Source organism: Mixophyes fleayi, chromosome 3 (genome assembly GCF_038048845.1).
Source record: "Mixophyes fleayi isolate aMixFle1 chromosome 3, aMixFle1.hap1, whole genome shotgun sequence".
Classification (NCBI taxonomy): domain Eukaryota; kingdom Metazoa; phylum Chordata; class Amphibia; order Anura; family Limnodynastidae; genus Mixophyes; species Mixophyes fleayi.
Window position 1 is genome coordinate 293,884,001 of NC_134404.1, and position 15,869 is coordinate 293,899,869.

Consider the following 15,869-nt stretch of genomic DNA (forward strand, 5'->3'; position numbering starts at 1 on the left):
ACTTTAAACAATCAAACGTTGGCCTTGCAGATTAGTTTCCTGAAGAAACAAGTCCCTGAGGAAGACCATTGTTTTTACGCTGTGGGCGAAACGCGCTGGTTAAATTGTATCTTTACTATTTTATCATCTACCCTATCTTATCCCAACATCAGTGTGCCACGGTCCGCCAATATCACACCATTGCGGGGCGCAAGCCCGCACTATGCGAGCATGCTAGTTCTCTCATCGGCACCACACATACGGATCGGAGCGTCGGCAGGGCGACAGCCAGCGTCTGAATGAATACAGAGCAGGTGAGCCACCTCTTAACTGCATATCTTCACAGGGCCACGAACGACATCACCTACCGGGCATCAGGGAGGAAAAGGAACACCCGGATTGCAGGAGGAGGACATCCCAGCCTGGCCTGACTATCGTATCACTCAAATGGGAGTCTTATGTACTTTATTACTCATGATCTTCATCTCGCTTGGATATACTTGGGAGTTAGACGGACTTACCATTGACTTTTCACCATCCAATTGTGTGCTCATTGACAGCCATTTGTTTTTACATTACTGAACTATCCAGATATATATCTGTCACTTGCTACATTTGAAAGTATTATTTTACAAAATCTGTTGCATCTCATTTATCACGTAAATTGCAGATATACTTCTATATTGTGACTTTAAGTTGTTCTGGCCAGAACGTGTCTATATCTTACAATTGAATTAAAATATCCACTTGTATATTTATCCTTCCATCCCTATATGTACTTATTTTATGCGCCCAGGAACCGAATCCATTCTTTTCATATCCTGAAGAAACAATGTTTAACAAATTATTCATACATTATTTTTCAAAGTCAGAGTTCAGACCTCTGAAACACACACCAGGGCATACATGTTAGTGTCTTCACAGCACTGGTGATTGGACACACGTCAGCAGGATTCTGGAAGCTGACCTGGCAACAATTCCATATAGAAATAGTCTATCAAGTAAAACACTTCTTTCATAGATTCTCAAATCTGCACCACACCAAGACAAACACGTACATAATCCAAACTCCCTACCTCTGCACAACTTGACCAATATAGGCGACGATTCAAAACCGCAAACTTGCCAGAGCAAGAGTACAACTAAAATACAGGTCCTGCAGTAATTAAGCCTGTTCAACTATTTAGTCAATGGAGGCATAGTCCTGAGAATCAAGCCACTCACTAACTCTGTCTGGAGAGCTCAACAAGTGTGTTGGCCCACACCCCATTGTTACTCAATCTAAATGGGTACAGTCAGTGTTCTCCCCATAAAATTGTGTCAGCCAAGTGGCATTAAGTAGCTGCCGGGTGGGGCAGTTGTAATACTTTGCAATAATATTGAGAAATGCTGGATGTTATTACCCACACCTGCCAGGACTGGTCAGACCGGTGGTCAGTAGTCTAACACACACTGCTAGCTGTAATGCTACCATTGTAGCTGTTCCAATAGGAAAAACAATGGTTTATTCTATTATAATAAGACTCTGTTGGGCTCCAGTGGATGGAGTACCTTATAACAAAAGTGACAACTCCGACTGTGAAGAGGCTGACATGAATAAACCGAAGGTGTAATCCACGACAGGCTGATAACATTGACAGGTTGAAAAGGACATTTGAAACAGCACTGGTGAAGGAACATCCCAGCAGGCAACAATGACGTCGATTTCAAATTCCCCACTGTCATTCGGGCTGTTAAGGTGGTAATTTGAGGAAGCGCTAGCTGTACAATGTTGTAGGCTTTGTAAAGAGCAATTTTAGCCATGAAAAGCGTGACACCTGTAGTTCAGTAACTGAGCCAAGGAGAAAGTCTTGGAAGAATACCTGGCAGCAGATGCTTCATTAGTACCCTATGGACTCACTCCCTGACCAGAAGCAGAGAGAAAGACCTAGACCTGCAACAAAGATATTGTTCCGCCTTAAGTTATTTTCAATACAATCTAGATTGCTGTTGCAGGCAGAGAGCTGTTTCCTCTGGGTACGAGATTTACCATGCAGAAAAGAGATTCATGTTATCTTCCTAGAAGCTATGTATCCACTTTATGAGCGAAATACTTATTCTTACTCCCTCTATGTCAGTTGAAAGCGTAAATTTGCAATCCATTGTGATCACCAAGCTCCCCACTACAGGAGGGCTCCCTTCTTGTAACCTATTCATGTCATGTTCAGCAGGGTATTTATTTTGGCTTACTTGTTGCAGCCAAGTGCTACCCTAACCCTTTCACCCCCATAAAGTGGCAGCCTCAGTATGGCCATTGGGAGCTGTGTGGCTGTATTAGCAGGTTAGACATACATAAGTATGGTTTTAAAGCACAGATAAAGTTCTAAGAATGTTAATTTCTTATCAGCAAAATAACAAGTCGAGAAAGTTGAAAAGTCATCCCAAGAAATTAGGCAGGTAGCCACCAATCAGGGACCCTTCACATCTCCTGCTGACAGTGAAGATAGACCGAGGCTAAGTTATTTACTGCATCTCATTAGAATTTGTTCAGTCTGGGTGAGGGATATGACCGATTCCTAATAAATATATACTGAGCTCTCACCAGAAAGTGTTGCAGGTTGAAGTAAAGAATTCAAGGCTGCAAGGCAAGGAGAAGGAGTGTGCAACTTGCTGGAGTAGGTCTTCCTCGGTCAAGCTAGGTGTCAGACATCCACCTCCAACAAACAATCACAACTTCAGCCTGCTTAGCCTTTTGCAAAATTAAGGAATGTAATTTATTGTGGCACTCGCATGCCATCAGTTAAAACTCCAGCCAACATGCTCCTAAGCCTTAGTTAACGTGGCAGACACTGAGAGCTCTCACCTTGTGAAGTAGATGACAGCACACTAGGAAGGTCAAAAAAAAATGACACATACATGGAAGCAGGGGTTCTCCAGAGATGCATCCACCGAGTATGGTGTCTAGGCCACAAACCAACCCTTTATACCCTGTACTAATGTCAGATGATAGAACTACTTCTGGTGACATGACAGATGAATCTACCAGTGCGTGTAACATTTTAAATGTGTGAAAATTGGGTGCATATCTGTGTTGGGCACATTGTGAATATTAAAATGTATACAGAAAAATAGGTTTACACTCAAATAGGCACGCATCAAAGTGCAATTTTGACAAACAAATCTAAGTATTTTTGAAATGATGCGTTAGCAGACGCAGCCACCAGCTACTCAATAAACATTTCTACTAGTAACACATCCTTTTATTAGGAGACCATTGTTACCTGTGCTGTTATCAGAGCTTCTTTCATGTGTAAATCGAAAAACGTTTATGTCACAAATTCCAATCTGACCAAATACTGCATAAAACACTTACCGAGTCAATATGAAAGCTTTTTTTTTTTTTTGGGGAAGTATGACTAACATAAAAAGGATACAAGCTCTGGTAGAGAGGGATGAGGGACTTGACAGCTCTGCTGGCATTGATGCAGGTTGCACACACAAGAGTTGGCAAAAGCTTTTCTGTTACAATAGCGCCATCAAAAAGGGGACCGAAAAATGGCACCTACAAAAAAAATAAAAAAATAGCATAAAGTAAGGGCAACACATGTATACAACTCCACATACAAATCAACTTACTTACACATAATGGGCCTGATTCATTAAGGAAAGCAAAGCAAAAAAAAAAGTAAATTTGCACCTTGGCAAAACCATGTTGCTTTGGAGAGAGAGGCAAATTTAAAATGTGATGGCAGATTTATTGTTGGGGTAGCGCATATCCTAGATCAACTTTAAATTTCAGGGTGCAAATAAAGCTATCAAGTATTTGTGTGCTACATGACAACACAGACAATATTTATCTCATGTGCAAAATAATAAACTAATTTACACCCCTTACATGCTGTAGTTGTATAAAGTGTATTCTGCATCTTGGCATTTTAGTGGATTAACTAAATATCAAAATAAATATAACCACCATACAATAAACCCAATACCAGGAATCCACATGGCTTTTTCATTCGGAAGATACATTTGAGTTATTCATAAGCTGTTTGCTAAATTTTGTTCCAGCGGGCAGACAAGAATGGCCCCTGCAGAGATTAGTGACATTTGACAGAGAGGTCACAAACCGTTCTGAATACTGACAGAATGAATGGAGAATCTATTTTGCTGCATATGCATGCATCTGTTTTGTTGCATACATCAAGCTGGAGTAGTATGGAACAAATGATAAAGAGGACATATAGAGTAATAAAGCATCACAAACAAAACATGTACTTTAGCAGAAACATTTTCCCTGATCAAGGGTATGAAGCAAATATATAGTTTTCAGCTGTTTCATAAAATTGACAGATATGTATCTAACCAGCACCTCAAGAGTCTGAGAGCAGACAGGCAGAAAAAAGCAAACAAAAAAAGGACCCATATAAAATAAAAATAAAAATAAAAATAGATACAATATCGATCTCACAAATTACAACTGCCTACTATCATGAAGGGCACAGCAGGGCAGACTGAGCAGGCTCACCATAAGGGACAGTATGCAGCCTCTGCCTCCACTCTAGCACTTTGATAAGGTCCTCCAGGGAGAAAACGGTCAGGTCTGACACCAGATTTGCACCATCTGTTCTGCTTTTCTTATGTTTGCAGATCAGCCCTAACTGACCAAAGCTAGCTCAGATACTGAGGGACGCTGTACTTAGCAAGCAGTATTGAAAGACAAGAAACACATGCTTTCTGAATTATTAAAATACCATTTAAAAAGCCAACTACATCCCTTTAGCTATAAAAAGATTAAAAGCAGACAATATAAAGTTAAATGCAATAGCAGCTAAAATATATTAAACAGTATTTTAAAAACTAATAAGCTGTATTGCTTTTGTGGTGCAAGAATGATATAAAAACTTTTGATGTCAAGAATTTACCAAAAAGCTAAAAACGCACATTTTCATGAGTATATTGTAAACATCAACGTTATATTAAGCAATCAAAGTTACAGATGATTAATACAAAATATATGAAAAAGACAGACGTTCATTCCATAGCACAGAATTCTTGTTTATTAAAATATACGACTATTAAAATGTATTTATCATAGATAATTGGCCAATCCTATGGATTATTGGTTTGGACGATTTGGTGAAATTGGGAGAGAATACAATACAATGCAGGACAAATTATAAACTCCATTCTGTTTACCAAGTGACTGTTTAATAAAAACCTCCTATATTTTATTCCTCACTAATAAAACAAACAATAGTCTGCCTCACCCACCCCTAAACAATCAGCATGCCCTACAGCAAACCTATTGATTTGGTTAGGATCATTATTTGGTATGGTTGTCATTTGTCTGAATAAGCAGCAGCAGGTAGAGGGGAGAAGTGACAGGGGCACGACAGGATTATTTTGAGGATGGCCGCATTTGTGATTGCCGTTACCCCTATCCCTACACTAGTGATTCCATCTCTGCATAACAAGCAGAATAGCAGTTCCTACTAAAATAAAAAAACTAAAAAACATGCCCATTGTATGTAAGCTTGCGAGCAGGATTCTCTTACCTCTCTATCTGTATGTATTACCCAGTATTGTTTTATTAATGTTTGTTCCCAATTGTAAAGCGCTACGGAATTTGCTGGCGCTATGTAAATAAATGTTGATGATGTATTTACTATCTATTAAAAAGATAATACAAATCTGACAGGTACATTTTTGTTTTAAGCAGGCAGGAAATAGAAAAAGAAAAATTCGTAATTACATCTGAACATACTAGCTTTATATCCTACAATTATGTTTAGTTTTGCTAATTTAAGTGTAATTGAAAACCATGGAGCGGTGTTGCCTAACAAAAGAGGATATCTCGATATAAGATTGAAGTCTGGTCCAGACTTCAATCTGGTTTGCTGCAACTAGTCTAGACCACGCTTCCGTCTAGATGCCACAACTTGGCCTCTCACAGACTTCCTGGGCGCCCAACCGCCTGGATCTTCACATGGAGCCTCCTGGGTCCTCAATCCTTCCTGGACGGATATTTCTCATCTGGGTCTCTGTTTTCCTGGGCCCTGCTATAACCAGGCCTGAGTATCTTGTGGACCTCCTGTCTGTAGTGCCTTCAGCTCCTTCCAGAACATGTGAGCAGACAGACTATCTTCACTCTTGGACCCAGACAAATTGAGAGCCCTTGCTGTGGCCTACATGACCACACCATCAAAAACCTGGTTGCATCAGCTGGGCCTTCAACCTTCTAAATCTTTATGCCCAAGAGGCTGGCCTGGTTCTGAAGGACACCAGGGTACCTGCACCATATAGCCTTTTGTACAATCTCTACTCTGCACCAACCAACCTTTTGCACTACCTCTACCTGACAACTTGGCCTCTGTACCATCTGGACCGTCCGGCCCCATCCTGGCATTAGCATTATGCAGACTTCTGCACCATGATGGACCTCACTTAGTCTATTGTCCTCATTTGCTCCAATGGTCTCTTATCCTCCCTCCCTTGTTCTGTTACGTGCAACCATTCATTTATTATTGTGCTTATCTGTACCCATGTATCAGTTATTGCCCCTGTCATGTCTTATGCTGAATTGTTCTTGTATGCTCTGAGATTTGTTCTGTTAATTGCATCAATGCATTTATTAATCTGCTTAATTGTACCCATGTACATGTTATGTTGCGATGTATGTCTTATCTGTATGACGAGGTTTGATGCCATATAAACAAACGATGATGATGATGATCTAAACACACACACACATATATATATATATATATATATATATACACACATATATATATACATATATATATATATATACATATATATATATATATATATATATATATATATATATATATATATATATATATATATATATATAAACAGTGTGTGTACCACACACGCAAAATGTGTCAAGGCTACAACTGTGGTTTATCATTCACTTATTAAAAGCAATGTGTGTAGACAGATTTGCAGTTTTCACCCTCTAGTGTCCAACCCCTACACAGATCAGCAGCCTAAAACACTCTCATAATTGAATGAAACAGATTGCATTACTCTGCAAAAAAGCATGTATTATAATCATTATGAAAATTTGTACAATACAAAAAAAATGATTCTATAAAGACAAAGTAGATGGGGTTAGCTGATGCTTTTCAATACAAAGACCTATGGCCCACAGTCAAATACACTAGTGAAACCACTGGGGAATGGGTAAATTATTGTACCAAATGGCTGAGAATTAATCTGTGATGACTAGCTGCAATATAACGAGGCATCTGTGTCCCAGGGAGCTCGTCCTATGTCCCTAGCGGTATGTGCAGTGTGGAGAGTCTGCATGGTATTCTTTGTCCGCCATGGCAGGCAGCTTTTCACCTCATTGTTTAGGATACCCTCATACATCTGTGACGTGTGGAATGCTTTCATTCTAACAGACTTACTATTGTCTTTCTCCGGAGCTTTGTTGAGCAAAGGCTGCATTATGTTCTTCTGTGATAATTATATTGCTCAATTAAGAAAATAATAAAAAAAAAGAAAAAAAAAAAAAAAAGAATACAGATCTGTTTTCTAAATTTGGAAAACTATTTAAATGGGGAAGAAAATATCTCATTTCAAACTCTTTTTAGAGCAAGACTGACATCTATTAAAACTTGCTCTAAAATAGGGAAATGAGAATACAAAATCACTGTTCCAGGTGCCCCCTACTTAAAAGCAAACTAAAAAGGCTAACATTATGTTATAATAGATAGAGGTCAGCCTTTTCATTTGATTAGGGAATACCAGGGGATGAACCAAACAACAGACCTCTCCCTTGTAGGGTTCTTCCATACACCATGGGGTCAGTTGCTGGTGAAAAAAAGGTCAGCCCCACTTGTCCTGGAAATGTCTGAATTTAGTTTATTGCTCTGTGATGGCTTTTTGAGCTTTTAAAATATTGGGTTACCACTACAAATCAAGACTTGCTTAGCACAAGCTCAAATAACTACTTTCAACTCAATCAACAGTAACGGGAAGTTCACCGCTAAAATGTTTTAACCATGTCCATAAACTATTATTGTCACAAAACAAAAGAAAATTTTCTGTATATTGCATCCATGACTTGTTAGTATAGAAATGCGCAAAGAGTCGGTGTGTTGAACAACACTGTTCTTCTCATGATGCACGGAGACCCTTTTCTCAGAAAGCACCATTTCAACTTCTTGGCCCCCAACATGCTTCTCCTCCCCCTATGACAATCCTGAAAGATTATTTGTGGGAGGGAACACCAATCACCTGCACTTTATCCTATAGTTATTATATTAGCACAGGGACTGACAGACAAGTAGGTACCAAACAGGAAGGATACCTTTTCTCCCTCCTTGGTACCTCTACATAGACAATCAGGCACTGTGCTGCTAGTATAAGGACTGCAGGAAAAAGTGATTGGTGTCATACTGGGGCTGATGTAGAGTGGGTAGAGGCCACCTATGCAGAGTTGAGTGATTCTGGTACTTGCGCCCTCCTGCTGAGGCGGGAAATTGGACGGATGGGCCATGCAAATACATGCAAAGTACACTAAAGGCGTGTTTATTCATATGCAGCTAATGCAGAGAGGCACATATATGCCTGTTACAAGGAGTATAGTTTGCACCTGCTACAGGACAGGTACAAATACTTGCTGATGACTTATCACAAACCAGGCACATACGTAGAGGCGGAAACATCTGGAGAGGCTCTGTATATGGGTAGAATTACGCTGGTTTTCCATGCTCTTTTTTTTTTTTTTACTAGTGAATTACTCCTATTCTGCGTCAGCACCACTATGTTTTCTACTGCAATTAATGAGTGCTTTCACTGACGAATGAGCAGGAGGCGGGACTCTTAAGGTAGGGCGCTAGAATACAGTCTCAGGAGCCCATACTCCTGCTTTATACAGTTTGTTTCAAATATTGATTCTATTGGCGCTTTACAATCTAAACAAAACAACTCTTAAGCGCTCCTACTCCAGGGAGCGAAATAAAAACCTATATAAATTTTTTTATAAACAATTCAATGTCGCATCCTCTTTAAGGAGTGCCAGACCTTAAAATTGATGAAACATACAAACACGAGGTGCGCCAGAGAACTACAATGTATTACATTCAGAAAAAACAGCATAAATATGGCATACTAAGTTAATAAAAATACACATTTATTTAGACTATAAACAAAAACAATGATGTCTATTACATAAAAAGTTAGAATAGAATATGATAAATAACAATAGGGATTGCTATCAAGTCCTAAATTGATAGTATAAATATTGCAGATATCATAGTATAACCAGGTTACCCAGACTAGGGAAAATATCAAGTCAAAGGTATAAGGAGCGCACTTGTGTCAGAGTAAACACAGTTGCATGTATAAATGATTGAGCAAACTTCTTCAAAAAGCGCTATGGTGAAAATGAGTCTCTATTAAGAGTAAATGGCCAGTTCACTCATTTCACATAGAATATACAGTAGGCAAATGTATGTTAGTGGTTCATCAGTGGCTCTAATACAACAACGTCTGATCTTTATAAAGATACCATGAATTTAGTATTCCTATTGAAATTTAGTATCTGTAGGGATCTCACTCGATGTAGTGTGGTGTAGCTGTTAGGGAGAAAGATGTCCCCTCCTAGTTGTTGGAACAGCCAAAGTTCCACATTCTGGCTCCTCCTCGCTAGTATTCACGCTGTTTGAGCATACCTCTTATAAAATCATATAAAAATTCCAGTCTTCATATGATCAGCTGTGTTCACACTGATGTAGTTTCCAAAGGTCTATTTGTAAAACCTGGTATTAAATATGAGATACGAAATTGTCCTACTGACGCGTTTCGTCAGTGGAAGTCTGACTTTTTCACAGCTATTGGCGCTTGAGCATGAAATGAGTAGCTCAGTATTTAACAATACTGCCTGGCACAGACACATACTGGAAATCCAGGTTCAAATCCCACTACTTCTTGTGAGTTTGGATAGATTAGATTATCTCCTAATGTCGTAGACACCAAAAACTAGATTGTAAATTTGCCTCACAAATTCTGACTGTATTGTACATCTGTTATTATTTTAACCCATTGAGTGTTAGCTTCATTTGAAGGGGTGGGTGCACAGACAATCTTAAATCAAATTACAATGAAATGGGAACCTCAAAGATTGGAGTATCTTTAGGAAAACAAACTGAACAGCTGCTCATATTCAATACAGATAAGACTGAGATTACATGTGCAGTTTTTATTTAGGATCTGAATAAAGGGGACAGTAAATACATCCAGTTTGTTAGTGAGGTCAGGCTGGCAGCGAATCAGAATGAATAAGTCACTCTGAGGAGCCGAGTTGTGGAAGGAAGATAAGAAATATACAGGGGAAGCAGTGGGGAAATGTGTGAGGAGCTGGGGGACATGTCTTATTGTGGCTGGTGAGCTGAGGGCGCTCCAAGTCCCTACCTCTGCACCTGCAGTGACAGACGGCCATTCCTCAATGAGGTCAGCCTGTCAGCGAACCAGAATGAAGGAGATTCACTCTGAGGAGCGAAGTTGCAGGAGGAATATGTCGTATATATGGGGGTGGGGGCATTATGTGTTGCCACATGGTGGAGAGGGGAAATTCATTACTATAGAGGTGTGTGTGTGTGTGTTACTACAGAGGTGCAGGGAGGGGCATGTTACTACAAAAGTGAAGGTGGCCAAGGGAGGGGCATGACTCGTTCCTTATGTGATGTGACCAGACCCCTACATGGAATAGCCGTACCACCGCTTTGGGTTGGTGCACACACTTCTGTCCCCATGGGGATTTTTTATGTTGTGATTTAAAGCATTTCTGCAAAAGAGGTACTTCTTTTCCTTTAGTACTTTCTACATAACCACATATTTAACATTTTATTGCAGCCCCTATAAATGTGTACTATGGCCCAATATGCACCTCTAGGTAAGGGCATCTACCAGCAAGCACACCTTTCCAAGGATCACAAATTGAAATTCATTTGACATTATGAAGGCAGGAACCGCTGTCGTGCTAGGTTCCTGCCTAGCACGACAGCCTCTCTCCTCCCGCCGCCCTGTTCTCTCCCCACTTACTTCAACTTGCTCCCTGTGTGCCTGAGATCTGTCTACCCTCCCTTAGGATGTAAGCTCATTTGAGCAGGGCCCTCTTCCCTCTGTTCTCCATACCTGCTCTTCCGCTCCGTCTTTACTGCATTAGCCTGCCTGGAGTCTCTAAAGTTTTGGTATTTTTTGTTACCGTTTGTAATGTGTCACCTTGTTTAGTCTACTGTTTGTGCTGTGTACGGCGCTGCAGAACTCTTGTTGCGCCTAATAAAGGATAATAATAATAATAATTTATTTCAATTGGAAATAAAAATTTCTCAAAATCCAGGTATGACCAACATTTAGGCTGTGTAACTGTCCATGATCCTGGATTATCAAGTTTCCCATATGGATAACAAATAGTGCAATGCATTAATTGGTAGACATTAAATGGGCAGGATTATTGTTAATGTGGCTCTGAAAGTCACAGAGTGACTTTCAGAATGATTTAGGAGTAAACAAACAACGCTGGATTAGGAGAAGCTATCCTCCACCACCAGGTCAGAACTCTCCACAGAACAAACTAGCAAGACACCACCAAGCTAAGGAAGTTGGTTGTGGTTGTGTGAGGGGTAACTGGAAGATCTAACTAACTAGGTCTCATAATTAAATGTTTTTTGACAGAACGGGTTAAGGCGCATAGCAGGCAAAAGAAAAGACTGGTGTATGTTGAAATGGTCTCAGTGTGTGTTTGTGAGGCAGTTAAATGTAGGATAACCTTTAATAAGGTGTTGGGCCACCATGAGTAGCCAATATTGCCTGTATGCCTGGAATTATATAGGAGAGATGCAGCAGCATTCTTCTACAAGGAAGTTACTCAACTGACACTTGCTGTTGGTGGAAAACACTTTCAAGCTTTTTTCATTGTCTTTCGTTGCCGTTTGGAAAGACATCTGTCACAACAAAATAGAGTGAAGATGATCAAACTGTAATATTAAGCAGAAATTAGCATTGATATTGCTTCCTAAGGGAATGACAGCACCCAAACCATGTCAGAAACATGAGAACCACAACATTATGGAGTCACCAGAACCCTACACTGTTGGAAACAAGCACTAAGGGCTGTAGAGTTTGTTAGGTTGCCACAAAAGGTGTGCTCATCTCTGATCATATAACCTTTATACTCTGCATGGTAGAGCATAGCTTGTGCTCTTAGCTCATCAAAACGGACAATGCACGATACCTAGTATAGGAAAAAGTCTGTGACAAAATTTGTAACTCAGAAAAAAAAAAAAAAATCTCTTGTTGGAACATAAAAATATTTGCATAAGATGGTGCCACATTAGAATCCACTGTGCAGCCTGTACGTTGTAAATACAATTGACCAAATAAAAACATATTTACAAGGATGGTCAAGTATTTACTTGCATGCATGCAGGCATAAGTGCAAAGCACATGACTCTATATTGTGCCTTCTTCATAAGATACAATGGTTTACCATTTATTAATAAACTATTAAACTATTTTGGAAAGTAAAAGACCACAACTACATGGAATTTTTTGGTATACTCACTAGGCACTCACATCACACATGCAATATACAAATTAGTCATTGAAGGGTATACAATGGGAACAGCCTACTACTTAGGCTAGGTACACACTACAAGGTTTTTCACCCGATTATCGGGCCAATCACAAGATAACAACCGTTAAACCCTATGTGGCATTAGTATGTACGCTCCAACAATGAATGATTATCATTCCAAAGCACATCGTATCGTTTGATTTGATTTTTAAACCGGACTAAAAAATCTCACTCGATGATGGAATAACGTTGTTCCAATCCTGCATTGTGTATGCACTCACCACTGGCAGTGGCCATAGATGTCTATGGAGTGTGCAGCGTCACAATCTTTTCAGCTGAAGGTTATGACAGATGAAAAGCACAGATCTAATGTAAATTGTGTAAAACTTCAATAGTGTGTACACAGGAATCAGCATGCTGATCGGGACTGTCAGTTCTTGGCAAAATCGTTAATATCGCATTGGGAGAAATTTTCTGTAGTGTGTACCAAGCCTTCGCTACTGGAGTTAGAATTAACAAATAAAGCACAGGGTTAAATGTGAGCTTAATGTGATCAGATCCCCCTTATCCATGGGAAAAGCTTGTATACAGAAATATTGTAAGCAGTTGTTTTGTTCTTGTACAAATGTCCAGGACTTGTTTCTTGCAATATTTCTATCACAGACGATCCGTAGCCTCCAATAATATTATCCACGTGACATCTCACCCTCCTCTGACTTTAAGCCTACATACACTTTAATGCCCGTGTCTGAAGTATAGTAGAAATATATATATTATAATTAATATATCTAGGCCAAGATAGGAAATCACTCTGATGACACCAGAAGGAATACTGGAAATTCTCAGCGAGCCTATTTCTCAAATAGCACATCCGATCATGATCCTGATGATTGGCAAGGTTCTGCAGACTCAAATATAGCCACAATAGTGTGATAACGTAAAAACGTAAAAAGATATCAAAATATCTCAGAGCAAACATGTATTTAATGGCAGCAAAAAAATCTCTGCAACACAGTAAAACAAATGCCCGTACATAAGAATAATAAAAACAAGCTTATCTGTCCTCTAGCACATGCCCAGATAGTAGGAGTTCCAGCCGGCAACGTCCAAAACACATCCCACAAAGGTCACAGGATACAGACAAGAACAGCTCTCCGACGCTTTTCGTCTTGTATAAAGACTTTTTCAACTCCGTGTCATCAGAGTGATTTCCTATCTTGGCCTAGATATATTAACTATTCGGTACGGGTATTACCTATGTGTGGAGAGTGTTTCACATTTGTAATCACTTTTAATACACTATGTTTGGCGCCCCCTGTCTTTTTGTATCTCAGCTACTAGGTATGACACTTGCAGACAGGTGTTGAACGACTGGGGAGCTGCCTATTACAAAATTAAGTATTTATTTTTATATTTCTGCTTGTCACTTGTGGTTTGGTTTTTAATAAGCGCTTTATAGCTTAAAGATTTTTTGGGTGTCATATATATATATATATATATATATATATATATATATATATATATATATATATATATATATATATATATATATATACATATACCTAAACACACACACAAGTTAACCCGTGCATGATACTCATGCATTCTAGTCAAATCAAGCTACTTAAGGTCTTAAAAAGGTTCTTGTCATGCATTTGGGCCTAGCCCAGGCCTCCTCAGGGGAAGAGCGTTACCTCCCGACGCAAGCGCCCTTTTTAATGTGTGTTCATGAAGTAAAATTACCTCACGAAAATGAGTTTGACCCCTCAACTCGTAAATTTAGCCTTTACTACCCCTCCCACGGGGGGAAGGGGGGATGATGTAAGTTAACGGACTTCACTATTCTAATTTTTTTTGTCAAATGATGTCAGTATACCAAATTTCACGTCAATTGGATGAGCCCTTTCTGAGAAAATAGTTTTTTTCACACACACACACACTAACACACGTCGCTAGACTTTTTTCCTTTTATATATATTAGATAATGCTAAGAATTTAGTAGGTCATTGTACAACTCCGCCCAGCAGGTGGCGCTGCAGCTTGTTGTTTTTTTTCCACACACAGACTAATACACGCCACTAGGCTTATATATATATTAGATATGCGCCTCTGAGAAGGGAACACAGCTACATTTTTAGAGGGGTTGGTTGTGCCCCAGGATCTTGAGACATGATTTAGAGTAAAGAGGAGGCATTGTTGTGAGATTTGGGATATACAATTTCTCAGAATGTAGTGGACCAAGATGTGTTACGACTACAAAATGGTAAAAATAGATAAAACTGTGACAATAGCGGGCCTTCCCAGAACATAAGGGGTTAGAAATACGCTATCTGCAAAGAACTGTAGAAGTAGATGAGTACCTTAAACACAATGCTCGGCGGTTTGCGAACCACAGCCACAGCTGAGAGCTGAGAGCAACATAAGATACGACTGAAAATATATCAGACTTCTCTGCATTCATCTACTTGGGAAACAGTGTGATCAAAGCCTAGTCTCAAGTGCAAGAAAGCACAGTCAAGGACCCTGACTGCAGGATAAATGAGGGACTGAGAAAAAAACACTGAAATCAACAGTCATTAAAGTACTTTGAAATTCAGTTCACTCGTTCACTATGATGTTGGCAAAAGTATTACAATTAGGTGTACAGAAGCGTTCTAGAATTAATCTACTGTAATTAATGCATCTCTTACAGAATACATAATTTTGGTAAATAAATAGACAAGCAACTTTCTACTTTATAGTGATATGTCCAGACTTACAAAATTGGTAATTGGATCTTTAGGCAGGAGGAAGCCCAGGGCAGAGAGCGCATCTCAAAAAGTCATAACTGAAACTGATCCAATACTCCTGTTGTATGGTTCTGATTGCTGCTATGCAGAAATAAATATGTGGCAGGCATGCAACATATATATCCACAGCTTTAATTGGGAAACCCAACATCCTTACTTCCACCTAACTAAAGATGGTATTAAAAAAAACAACAACAAAAAGGACACAAAAAGTGTGGAAAAAAAGAAGTAGTGGAAAAGTGACAAAAAAAAGGACGGGTTTACAATTACTGATAATTTTAATTTGTCGGAATGTAATCTAAGTCCCCAACAAAATACATTTCTACATACAGGGTTATTTTTTTGCCATGTGGTCCTAATAATTTAATTTTTTATTGATGCTAAATCCTGTTTGTGAAATTTAACTCTGAAGAGACTTTTTTTTTTTTAAATAAAACTAGAGTACTGTGGAAACATCCCTCTAAAACATTGGAAGCCTAGTAAAGACGTAATAGATTTGGCAATTTTACCTGGTT

At 39.2% G+C, this 15,869-nt stretch overlaps 1 protein-coding gene across 2 annotated transcripts in view; it reads right to left on the minus strand.

Moving 5' to 3' along the window:
- Nucleotides 1-15,869, minus strand: part of RALGAPA2 (Ral GTPase activating protein catalytic subunit alpha 2) — a 246,852-nt gene that overhangs the window by 68,837 nt on the left and 162,146 nt on the right. For both annotated transcript variants that reach the window (XM_075203830.1, XM_075203831.1), the window contains exon 37: nt 3,393-3,520. In XM_075203830.1, the coding sequence (XP_075059931.1) occupies nt 3,393-3,520 (128 nt within the window). The remainder of the gene's footprint in view (nt 1-3,392; nt 3,521-15,869) is intronic.